Source organism: Dendrobates tinctorius, unplaced genomic scaffold (assembly GCF_039654945.1).
Source record: "Dendrobates tinctorius isolate UK_male_01 unplaced genomic scaffold, ASM3965494v1 ptg000366l, whole genome shotgun sequence".
Lineage (NCBI taxonomy): Eukaryota > Metazoa > Chordata > Amphibia > Anura > Dendrobatidae > Dendrobates > Dendrobates tinctorius.
Window position 1 is genome coordinate 2,457,274 of NW_027362032.1, and position 12,718 is coordinate 2,469,991.

Here is a 12,718-nt window from a genome sequence, read left to right on the forward strand (position 1 = left end):
TATTTCTTCATCATTTTCCTGCGTGAGAGCCTGGTACTGGTTTCTGAGCAGTATGGGTGCTGACTGCCTCCTGATCCTCCTGCTTCTCTGGGTCACATGTCTCCATTCCTCTGTTTCTTCAGGTGCACTTCGAATTTCTTCTCTTTCTGTAACATGAAGAGATAATTCTGCTCTGTCCAAGAACTCTTCACCTTCCTTAATGATCTTCAACGTAGCCAACCTCTCTTCGAGATTTTGCAACTTTTCCTCCAACAGGGACACAAGCTTGCATTTGTGGCATGTGAAGTTTGGCTTTTCCACTGGTAAGTCTGTGAACATGTAGCAAGAAATGCAGCTCACCAAATGGCTCCTGGCCTCTTCCATCTTGAGATTTCTTAAAAACGATGAAAGATGAGCCGAAATTCGCGCGCCTATCGGCGCGCGGTTTTTCCGATTTCCTCTTTTCAGCTGCAACGGCCAAAACCCAGTGATCGTTGAGCTCGCGGAGACTCTTCACTTATCCCAGAAGGCACTGGGAATATGCAAATGATCTCCTCAAGACTCTTCCCCTGGTTTTCCGATTTCCTCTTTTCAGCTGCAACGGCCAAAACCCAGTGATCGTTGAGCTCGCGGAGACTCTTCACTTATCCCAGAAGGCACTGGGAATATGCAAATGATCTCCTCAAGACTCTTCCCCTGGTTTTCCGATTTCCTCTTTTCAGCTGCAACGGCCAAAACCCAGTGATCGTTGAGCTCGCGGAGACTCTTCACTTATCCCAGAAGGCACTGGGAATATGCAAATGATCTCCTCAAGACTCTTCCCCTGGTTTTCCGATTTCCTCTTTTCAGCTGCAACGGCCAAAACCCAGTGATCGTTGAGCTCGCGGAGACTCTTCACTTATCCCAGAAGGCACTGGGAATATGCAAATGATCTCCTCAAGACTCTTCCCCTGGTTTTCCGATTTCCTCTTTTCAGCTGCAACGGCCAAAACCCAGTGATCGTTGAGCTCGCGGAGACTCTTCACTTATCCCAGAAGGCACTGGGAATATGCAAATGATCTCCTCAAGACTCTTCCCCTGGTTCTGTACAAGAACGTCATAATGGAGGTTCCCCAGCGCCTCACATCTCCAGGTAATAGACAGGACTAAATACACATGGCCTATAATTATCTGTATGTAGAGAATGAATTCAGTCCCTGTATGTGTTTCCTCCAGATCTATCCAGTAAGAGGACAACACCAGAGAGATGTCCCCGTCCTCTTCTTCCACAGGACTGTAAACAAGAGGATCCCAGTGCTCCTCAGGATCATCAGGTAGATGGAGAGAAGGTGTCAGGAGATCTCCCCTATGATGTGTAGACGGCTGTGAAGGTCTTGTGCTCAGTCTTGTTTTATCCACCAGTGTTATATGTTTTATACCTGTGTAATGAGAACGGTGGAGATGGCAGGATTAGAGCTGATCATAGATGGGACTTCTCCATCTGTCGGTGACTTTTACAATATTTGTTTCAGGGTGAAGATCTGACCCATATTAATACTACAGAGACATATGTAAGAGATGATGAGCGGTGTAAAGAGGAGATTCCCACATATGACTACCCAGGTGAGTAGTAACCACTGAATGTAGAGAAGTCACAGATTCCTCTCAGTCACCGGCTGTGGTTGCTTTATCGGTGGTGTAGTCCGGCCGTATTACCATGATCACCATTTTGCCTCTAGTACCACAACATTCTCCTCCACCCAAAACTGTTCATTGATTTTGGGCATTGAAATCCCTTTTCTATAGAACTTACAACCTGGTAGATCCACCTACCCCCTGGGATTAGGAGACGCTGACTGTTCCCTGCCCAGATCTGTAACTAAATCCAAATGACAGCGTACGTAGAATGTGCTGACAAGATAGAAAATCACTTGTAGAAAAATCTTATGCTGGGCCTGTAAGAGAAAGCGGAGGGTAATGATGCTGTTGGCTTCCTAGATCCCTGAGATCTTATCGGATGAATCTTCTCTCCCTTCTGTGCTGCTGAATGTCTCATGGTCCCTACAAGACCAGGTCCAGTCTTTCTGGCCAAACATCTCTTTTATGATCCACAACAGTAAATGTGCAGTGAGGCCAAGTGTGAATTTCTGTACAATAACAGCAGAGTTTCCCTTTATCCTGACTTTCCAATTTGTATTAAAACTACCGTATTTTTCGGACTATAAGACACACTTTTATCCTTCAAAAATGTGGAGGAAAATGGGGGTTGCGTCTTATAGTCCGGATGTACCGGCTCTGGCTTTGGTGTGGAGGTGAGGGAACTGCATCAGCGGAGCAGCGGGTCACAGGAGGCTGGAGCCGGTGACTGCGGCTAAATCTTGTTCCCGCTGCTAAAGAGAAATGAATATTCACTGCATTACACGCCCATGGGCTTGGAGGGCAATGAATATTCATTTCTCTTTAATAATAGTATCTTGAGATGATTAGCCCCTAACCCCGGTCCTGGTATGCATGGCCCCATCCTTATAATTGGCCCCCACCCCCGTCCCCATCCTGGTATGCATGGTCCCATCAGAAAACATTAAAAAACAAATCATTACACTTACCCCGCGCTCCCTCGCAGCGTCCTGCTCCGGTGCCAGCAACTGCTATATGCTTGTAAGCAGCGCATGGCAGGGACGTGCACGCAAAGGGCAGTGAGTATTCATTGCTCTTCAGTAGCGCGCAGTGTCAGCCACCGGCTTCCTGCTGCTACCGGCGGTCACGTGTGCCGCTACTTAAGAGAAATGAATATTCATGAATGCTCACTGTTCTCAGCGCTGCTTACAAGCAAATAGCAGATGCTGGCACCAGAGGTAAGCGTAATGGTTTGGTTTTTTTTTAATGTTTTGTGATGGGCCATGCACACCAGGGTAGGAATGGGGGTGGGGGCTTCTTATAAGGATGGGGCCCTACATACCAGGACGAAATAAGTCACTGAATACCAGGACGAGATGGGGTCCATGCATACCAGGATAAGGTTGGGGCCATGCTTTCCAGGATAGGGATGATGGGGCCATGCATACCAGGATAGCGATGAGGTGCCATGCATACTAGGATGAGATGGGGCCCTGCATACCAGGATGAGATGGGGCCATACCTACTAGGACAAGATGGGGACCCTGCATACCAGGATTGGGATGGGACCATGCATACTAGAACGAGATGGGGACCCTGCATACAAGGATAGGGATGGGACCATGCATACTAGAACGAGATGGGGACCCTGCATACAAGGATAGGGATGGGACCATGCATACCAGGACAAGATGGGAGCTCTGCATACCAGGATAGGGATGGGATCATGCATACCAGGACAAGATGGGGACCCTGCATACCAGGATTGGGATGAGGCCATGCATACCAGGATAGAGATGAGTGGGCCATGTGTATCAGAATGGTTATGAGGGGACCATATATACCAGGATAGGGGATATTAAGTACAGAATTGACCACATTTTTTGCTTCAATTTTTTTTCCTAATTTCATTCTCTAAAACCTAGGTGCGTCTTATGGTCCAAAAAATACAGTAATTTCAAGGAGGATTGTGATAATCTCCAGGACAAACATTCCACCTGTGCCATGATAGATCTCTAAGCTGTGTGTGGCTGATGGCTGTAATATACATTTATTCCCGCCTGCAGGAGATGTGTTGGCTCCAGCCCTGGTGTCATAGATTTACTAAACGTCATGAATTCCAATATGTTTTCCATCCTAAGGAATTCAGATAACTGCACAATCTCTCCTGAAATGGGGGCGCTAATACTTTCTCTACTCCTCCGGTCAGGACTCATAGTGGCTGCAATGGTCCACCATAAATGAGTGCAACTCGTTTAGTGTTCTCCCCTTGTACATACGTTGTTGGGGATGTAACATATTTTTTTATTCTGTGTCTTTTTTTTATAACCTGTTCATTCTGTATGATAGTTTGATTGTGGTGGGATCGGCCTTCCTGCCTAATGTGAGTCTGTAACTCCCTGATAGTCTTGAAAAAAATCTCTCCATTGCCTCTTCCAAATGCCTAAGATCTAAATTTAAAGGGATCCTGTCAGCCGGATTGTGCACAGTAACCTACAGACACTGTCAGGTCAGCGTCGTTATACTGATTACAGTGATACCTGGTGATGAAATCCGTCTTGTGGTTTATGTTTAATCTGTATTTGTAGTCTTCAGTTAATGAGATTCTCGTGCTCTGGGGCGGGGCTGTGGGCGGAGCTTTATATGATGGTCTGTTTACATATGCATCTGTATTGGCTTATGACAGGTCGCTGACCCCTCACTGACCTGCCCACATTATTACATAATGCATATAATAGTGTTGATATTATTGGTGATTATGCCTATAATATTGTGGCTATTGTGAGGCTTAGAAAAAAGAAATTACAAATGACACTGGCGGCGCCTGGCCAGTAGCATCTATCTCTTACTTATAGATGGTACTGCGCAGGCGCCACCATCGCCGGTGACATTTTTCTGGATGTAATTTTTTATGTAAAATAGGGGGCAGGTCACTGAAGGGTCAGTGTCATAAGCCAATACAGATGAATATATACGCAGAGCACCACATAAGGCCCCTCCCACAGCCCAACCCACAGCCACTCCCACAATCCCACCCCGAAGCACAAGAATCTCATTAACTGAAAACTACAAATACAGATTAAACAATAACCAGCCCGCAGCTGCCCAGAAAACCCAGAAATTCCGACACTTTGCCCGGCTCTTCCTACTTACCCTGTGTTTTGTTTTATCTCTAATAAAAGACTTTATTCTGGCTGTGATTTATTTACCATATATCTATAGGATTAGTAATGGATAGGTGTCTTACTCTCCATTACTAAGCCGTGGGCTTGATGTCACCTGACAATACAACCCCACAAATATGAAGCCCACTTGCCATCACTACAGGGCAAGTGGGAAGAGCCGGGCAAAGCACCAGAATAGGCGCATTTAATAGATTTTCCTTTTCTGGGCAGCTGCAGGCTGCTATTTTTAGGCTGGGGGGTCAATATCTATGGCCCCTTACAAGCCTGAGAATACTAGCCCCCAGTTGTCAGCTTTAGCAAGGTTGGTTGTCAAAAATGGAGGGGAACTCACGCCGTTTTTTTAAATTATTTAATTAATTAAAAAAACTGTTTGGACCCCTCTATTCTTGAAAACCAGCCTTGCCAAAGCTGACAGATGAGGGTTGCAGCCCCCAGTTGTGAGTTTTTCCGGACTGGTTATAGAAAATAAAAGGGAACGCACGCCGTTTTTTCATTCCTTTATTTAGTTATAGCGCAGGCGGCGGGTGAGGAATACTCCCATCATCTGCTCCTGCTGTCATTGTTCTTAGCATCAGGTGTAGGTTGATGGGAGTAATAGTCATCATTCTTACTTTAATATAGCTATCATTATTCTCCCCGCCGGCAGAGCAGGGGAGAATGATGTGAGCGTCTTCAGCACCCGCTGCCGGGGAACAGCGCTTACTGTAGCGCTTCTTCCCTGTCGGCCGTCCTTGTGGTACTGATGCTGCACTAGGGCGGCACACGGTTGTCACACATGTGCCACAAGTATTACACACATGGACATCTCCGGTACCGGAAATATCAGGACGTGTGAAACCGGCCTTATACACAGTTCTCTTTAAATGCCTAATATTTCTTCTTGAAACTCATCTGACAGAAAATATTGGAGCTTAGGATAGTATAGATTGTGAAGTCTCCGAGACCCATACTCTAGTTACACCAGAGAGGTTTCACCACTAGTTACTCATTTAGTACTGATGGAGACTGTGGAGTTTGATCATTTCAGTAGTTCCTAATCAGGCCCCATTATTAACCCCTTCCTGCCATCCGACGTACTATCCCGTCCACGGTACCCGGGCCCGTATGACCGGGGACGGGATAGTACGTCGGGCCCTTTAATGCGATACCGCGACTAAAGTCGCGGTGATCGCATTAAAATTCCGACGCCATCTCACCTTAGAAAAGATGGCGTCGGCATCCCGGGCTGCGATCCCGCCCCCCCGGCATCCAGAGCGCTGTGATTGGCTGTTCAATTCTGAACAGCCAATCGCAGCGTTTCTCATTGTTTCAGCCAATCAGCTTGGCTGAAACAATGATGTCCTAGGCGGGGATCGAGTACCGATGTACTCGATCCTAGAGCCGGTGCCTGGCAACGCCAGGCACCGGCAAAAAGCACCCGGATTGGCGCGATCGCCGATCTGATCGATCGCGCCAATCGCAGTGCACAGCGGCGCTATATCGCTGCTGTGCCCTGCCAGTACCGGCCAGGATCGGTGCTATATTAGCACCGATCATGCTGGAGCCTGATGCAGGCCCAGTAGGGCCTGCAGGAGTTGGCTGGCGCGATCGATTAGATCGGCGATCGCGCCAACCACAGGGCACAGCTGCGGTCACCATGTGACCGCTCTGTGCCCTGCTGGTGACCTGGGCATGACCTGCCTAGTAATCGGAGCTGTGAGCTCCGATTCTAGGCAGTTGCCATGGTCACCAGGCAGATCAGGGATTGGTGGGATCGATGTAATCATTCGATCCCACCAATGACAGGTCACAGCAGCGATGTGACCGCTCTGTGACCTGCCCCCTGACCTGCCTCTGACCTGTCTGCAGGGGTCCTCACTCTAGCTGAGGATTCCTGCAGAGAAGTCGGACGCAGCAAGAGCTCCTGTGCTGGGTATTGTGGTGCCACAGCTTGTAGCATCACAATCCCTGCAGAAGAAAGAAGAAGAAGAAGAAAGAAAACTACAATTGTAAGTGTTAATTGATCCCTGATCCCCTGCCCAATCTATCTTCACCCCCCCAATCTATCTTCATCCCCCCATCCCCCCTCCACCCCCCCTCTTACCCCCCTTTTACCCCCCTCCACCCCACTTTTGCGTCACCTCCGTGCGCAGCCGGCGAGCGTTGATCGGTGACGCAGTTCACCGATCAACACTCGCGCTCGCTTTTTTTTCCTTAGCCCCCTTTGCGCCACTTCCGTTCACACATTCCGCAGCCGCAAAAGTTGGATAAGTGACACACGTCACTTATCCAAGCTTGTGCCTGCCGTTTTTCATTTTTTTCACCCCCCTTTGTGCCACCTAACTACAACCCTAACTGTTGATCCCTGCCCAATCTATCTTCATCCACCCCAATCCCCCCATCCCCCTTCCCCCTATTTTTACCCCCCTCCACCCCACTTTTGCGCCACCTCCGTGCGCAGCTGCCGAGCGTTGATTGGTGACGAGGTTCACCGATCAACACTTGAGCTCGTTTTTTTTTCCTTAGCCCCTTTTGCGCCACTTCCGTACACACATCCCGCAGCCGCAAAAGTTGGATAAGTGACACACGTCACTTATCCAAGCTTGTGCCTGCCGCTTTTCATTTTTTTCACCCCCCTTTGTGCCACCTAACTACAACCCTAACTGTTGATCCCTGCCCAATCTCTCTTCTTCCACCCCAATCCCCCCATCCCCCTTCCCCCTATTTTTATCCCCCTCCACCCCACTTTTGCGCCACCTCCGTGCGCAGCCGCCGAGCGTTGATTGGTGACGCAGTTCACCGATCAACACTTGAGCTCGCTTTTTTTTCCTTAGCCCCTCCGTACACACATCCCGCAGCTGCGAAACTTGGATAAGTGACACAGTTCACTTATCAGAGTTTGCCGTTTTCCTTTTTTTTTTTTTTTCCACCCCCCCCTGCGCCACCCCGTGCGCACATCCAGCAGCCTAGTTTTGATAAGTGACACTTATCAGCTAGGGCCTGCTGTTTTATACTTTTTTCCACAGCTTTTTCTTTACAGAAAGTTTACACCAATCACTCCCCCCCCCTCACGTACACATACAGTTTTCAATAAAGTGTACACCCAAGCACCATATTTACACAAAAATGTCATCAAATTCATCCCAACAGCGCTATTCATATGCTTTACTTGCCTCCGAAACTGATAGCGATTTGGATGACGATCCGACTTTTCTTTATTTTTCGGATTCTTCATCCTCTTCTTCTTCCTCTTCTCCCTCCTCATCTTCCTCCTCGGGTCCTGCGGAACCGCCACGCAGACGCTCCAGGACAGAAGATGAGGCAGCGCCCACCATGCCCGCAGCTGACCCAGTGCTCCCCGTATGGACCTCGCCCCCCGAAAATTACGAGCCACTGATTCCTGATTTTGTGGCAGAATCAGGAATCAAGTTTGACACCACCGGCCTCACAGAAATTGACTTTTTCAAAGTCTTTTTCTCTGAGGATTTTGTTAACCTCATGGTGGAGCAAACTAATTTGTACGCTCGTCAATTTTTGGAGCAAAACCCGCGTTCAACATTTTCAAACTGGTCTCCTGTAGACGCAGTTGAAATGACGCAGTTTTGGGGCCTGGTCCTCCATATGGGGATACTGAAGAAACCGGAAATTCGGCAATATTGGAGTGTTGATATTTTATACAACACTCCAGTGTTCCGAATGGTCATGGCCCGGACGCGTTTTGAGGCCATCCACAAGTTTCTGCATTATACTGATAATGCAGCGTGTCCCGCACAAGATGACCCCAACTTTGACCGTCTGTTCAAAGTTCGGCCGGTCATCGAACACTTCAACAAAAAGTTTGCTGAAGTGTACGTGCCCCAAAGGGACATCTGCGTGGATGAGTCCTTGGTTCACTTCAAGGGAAGGCTGCGATTCCGTCAATACCTGCCCAGTAAGAGGGCCAGGTACGGAATCAAACTCTATAAGTTGTGTGAGAGTACCTCAGGGTACACCCACAAGTTTAGAGTTTACGAAGGGAAGGACACCCGGATTGAACCCCCTGAGTGTCCTCCTTTCCTGGGAGTGAGTGGGAAAATTGTGTGGGATTTGGTGCACCCACTGCTGGATAAAGGTTATCACCTCTACACTGATAACTTTTATACCAGCATCCCACTCTACAAATCCCTCTCTGAGCGACGTACCGCAGCCTGCGGTACTGTCCGCAAAAATCAGAGAGGCCTCCTGAAGACGCTACTTGGGCAGATGCTCCGAAAAGGTGAGAGCAGAGCCCAATGTAGCGACCACCTGCTGGTGGTCAAGTACAAGGACAAGAGAGATGTCCATCTCTTGACCACCATACACGGTGATGGCAGTACCCTCTGCACTGTACGGGGTACCTCTACACAGGTCCTCAAACCGACATGTGTAGTGGGGTACAACAAAAAAATGGGGGGAGTTGATCTCTCCGATCAACTCCTCCAACCGTACAATGCATTGAGGAAGGCCAAGGTGTGGTACAAAAAGCTGGCCGTGCACATCGTCCAAATGGCAATGCTCAACGCATTCCTGCTGTCACAATGTGCATGCCCCAGCGATACGGCGTACCTTCATTTCCAGGAGGTAGTGGTTAAGGCCATGATGTTTGGCGCTCAGGAAGGAGCGGGCCCCAGTACTTCAGGAACTGAAGGTGCTCGTATTGTCCCAGGTCAGCATTTTCCGGGGGTGGTCCCGCCAACCCCAAGAAAAGGTAAGCCGCAAAAAAGGTGTCGAGTGTGTTACAAAGAAATGGAATACGCAGGGACACCACTTACCAGTGCGACACCTGCCCCGAAAAACCTGGCCTGTGCATGAAGGATTGCTTCAAATTGTACCACACCTCCATGCACTACTAATTTACATTAGATTAGTTGGGGGCACATCTAGATTTGTTCATTGGGGGTCTAGTATCCAAAATGATGTCATATGTGGGGTTTTTTCCTGTTTAGGCACATCAGGGACTCTGCAAATGGAACATGACGCCAGCAGACCATCAAAGTCTGCATTCCAAAACAACACTACTTCCCTTTCGAGCCCCAACGTGTGCCTAAACAGTTTTTTCCCACATGTGGGGTACCAGAGTACCCAGGACAAATTGGACAACGACTTTTGGGGTCCAATTTCTCCTGTTACTCTTGGGAAAATTAAAAATTGGGGACTAAATTATCATTTATGTGGGAACAAAACAGGATTTTATATTTTCACGCCTGGGCATTATAATCTTTAGTGAAACACTTGGGGGTTCAAAGTGCTCACCACACATCTAGATAAGTTCCTTAGGGGGTCTAGTTTCCAAAATGGGGTCACTTATTGGGGGTTTCTACTGTTTAGGAACATCAAGGGCTCTGCAAATGGAACATGACGCCCACAGACCATTCCATCAAAGTCTGCTTTCCAAAACGTCATTACTTCCCTTTCGAGCCCTGACGTGTGCCCAAACAGTAGTTTTCTCCCACATGTGGGGTATCAGGGTACTCAGGACAAATTGGACAACAACTTTTGGGGTCCAATTTCTCCTGTTACTCTTGGGAAAATTAAAAATTGGGGACTAAATGATCATTTATGTGGGAACAAAACAGGATTTTATATTTTCACGCCTGGGCATTATAATCTTTAGTGAAACACTTGGGGGTTCAAAGTGCTCACCACACGTCTAGATAAGTTCCTTAGGGGGTCTAATTTCCAAAATGGGGTCACTTATTGGGGGTTTCTACTGTTTAGGAACATCAAGGGCTCTGCAAATGGAACATGACGCCCACAGACCATTCCATCAAAGTCTGCTTTCCAAAACGTCATTACTTCCCTTTCGAGCCCTGACGTGTGCCCAAACAGTAGTTTTCTCCCACATGTGGGGTATCAGGGTACTCAGGACAAATTGGACAACAACTTTTGGGGTCCAATTTCTCCTGTTACTCTTGGGAAAATTAAAAATTGGGGACTAAATGATAATTTATGTGGGAACAAAACAGGATTTTATATTTTCACGCCTGGGCATTATAATCTTTAGTGAAACACTTGGGGGTTCAAAGTGCTCACCACACGTCTAGATAAGTTCCTTAGGGGGTCTAGTTTCCAAAATGGGGTCACTTATGGGGGGTTTCTACTGTTTAGGAACATCAAGGGCTCTGCAAATGGAACATGACGCCCACAGACCATTCCATCAAAGTCTGCTTTCCAAAACGTCATTACTTCCCTTTCGAGCCCTGACGTGTGCCCAAACAGTAGTTTTCTCCCACATGTGGGGTATCAGGGTACTCAGGACAAATTGGACAACAACTTTTGGGGTCCAATTTCTCCTGTTACTCTTGGGAAAATTTAAAAATTGGGGACTAAATGATCATTTATGTGGGAACAAAACAGGATTTTATATTTTCACGCCTGGGCATTATAATCTTTAGTGAAACACTTGGGGGTTCAAAGTGCTCACCACACGTCTAGATAAGTTCCTTAGGGGGTCTAGTTTCCAAAATGGGGTCACTTATTGGGGGTTTCTACTGTTTAGGAACATCAAGGGCTCTGCAAATGGAACATGACGCCCGCAGACCATTCAATCAAAGTCTGCTTTCCAAAACGTCATTACTTCCATTTCGAGCCCTGACGTGTGCCCAAACAGTAGTTTTCTCCCACATGTGGGGTATCAGGGTACTCAGGACAAATTGAACAACAACTTTTGGGGTCCAATTTCTCCTGTTACTCTTGGGAAAATTAAAAATTGGGGACTAAATGATCATTTATGTGGGAACAAAACAGGATTTTATATTTTCACGCCCGGGTGTTATAAACTTCTGTGAAGCCCTTGGGGGTTCAAAGTGCTCACCACACATCTAGATAAGTTCCTTAGGGGGTCTAGTTTCCAAAATGCGGTCACTTGTGGGGGGTTTCCACTGTTTAGGCACATCAGACGCTCGTCAAACGTGACATGGCGTCCGATCTCAATTCCAGCCAATTTTAGGTTGAAAAAGTCAAACGGGGCTCCTTCCCTTCTGAGCCCTGCCATGTGCCTAAACAGTGGTTCCCCCCCACATATTGGGTATCAGCGTACTCAGGACAAATTTGACAACAACCTTTGGGGTCCAATTTCTCCTGTTACCCTTGGGAAAACAAAATATTGGGGACTAAATGATCATGTTTGTGGAAAAAATATGATTTTTTATTTTCACGCCCGGGTGTTATAAACTTCTGTGAAGCCCTTGGGGGTTCAAAGTGCTCACCACACATCTAGATAAGTTCCTTAGGGGGTCTAGTTTCCAAAAGGGGGCCACTTGTGGGGGGTTTCCACTGTTTAGGCACATCAGACGCTTGTCAAACGCGACATGGCGTCCGATCTCAATTCCAGCCAATTTTAGGTTGAAAAAGTCAAACGGGGCTCCTTCCCTTCTGAGCCCTGCCATGTGCCCAAACAGTGGTTCCTCCCCACATATTGGGTATCAGCGTACTCAGGACAAATTTGACAAGAACCTTTGGGGTCCAATTTCTGCTGTTACCCTTGGGAAAACAAAATATTGGGGACTAAATGATCATGTTTGTGGAAAAAATATGATTTTTTATTTTCACTCCCGGGTGTTATAAACTTCTGTGAAGCCCTTGGGGGTTCAAAGTGGTCACCACACATCTAGATAAGTTCCTTAGGGGGTCTAGTTTCCAAAATGGGGTCACTTGTGGGGGGTTTCCACTGTTTAGGCACATCAGACGCTCGTCAAACGTGACATGGCGTCCGATCTCACTTCCAGCCAATTCTAGGTTGAAAAAGTCAAACGGGGCTCCTTCCCTTCTGAGCCCTGCCATGTGCCTAAACAGTGGTTCCCCCCCACATATTGGGTATCAGCGTACTCAGGACAAATTTGACAACAACCTTTGGGGTCCAATTTCTCCTGTTACCCTTGGGAAAACAAAATATTGGGGACTAAATGATCATGTTTGTGGAAAAAATATGATTTTTTATTTTCACGCCTGGGTGTTATAAA

General features: G+C 47.4%; 1 protein-coding gene across 1 annotated transcript in view; it reads left to right on the forward strand.

Annotated features, from left to right (window-relative positions):
- The first annotated feature begins 848 nt into the window (after positions 1–848).
- LOC141075661 (uncharacterized) overlaps positions 849–12,718 on the forward strand; it is a 29,150-nt gene continuing 17,280 nt past the window's right edge. The window contains exons 1-3 of the mRNA XM_073562770.1: positions 849–1,111; positions 1,195–1,292; positions 1,491–1,581. Coding sequence (XP_073418871.1) covers positions 1,081–1,111; positions 1,195–1,292; positions 1,491–1,581 — 220 coding nt within the window. The 5' untranslated portion in view covers positions 849–1,080. The remainder of the gene's footprint in view (positions 1,112–1,194; positions 1,293–1,490; positions 1,582–12,718) is intronic.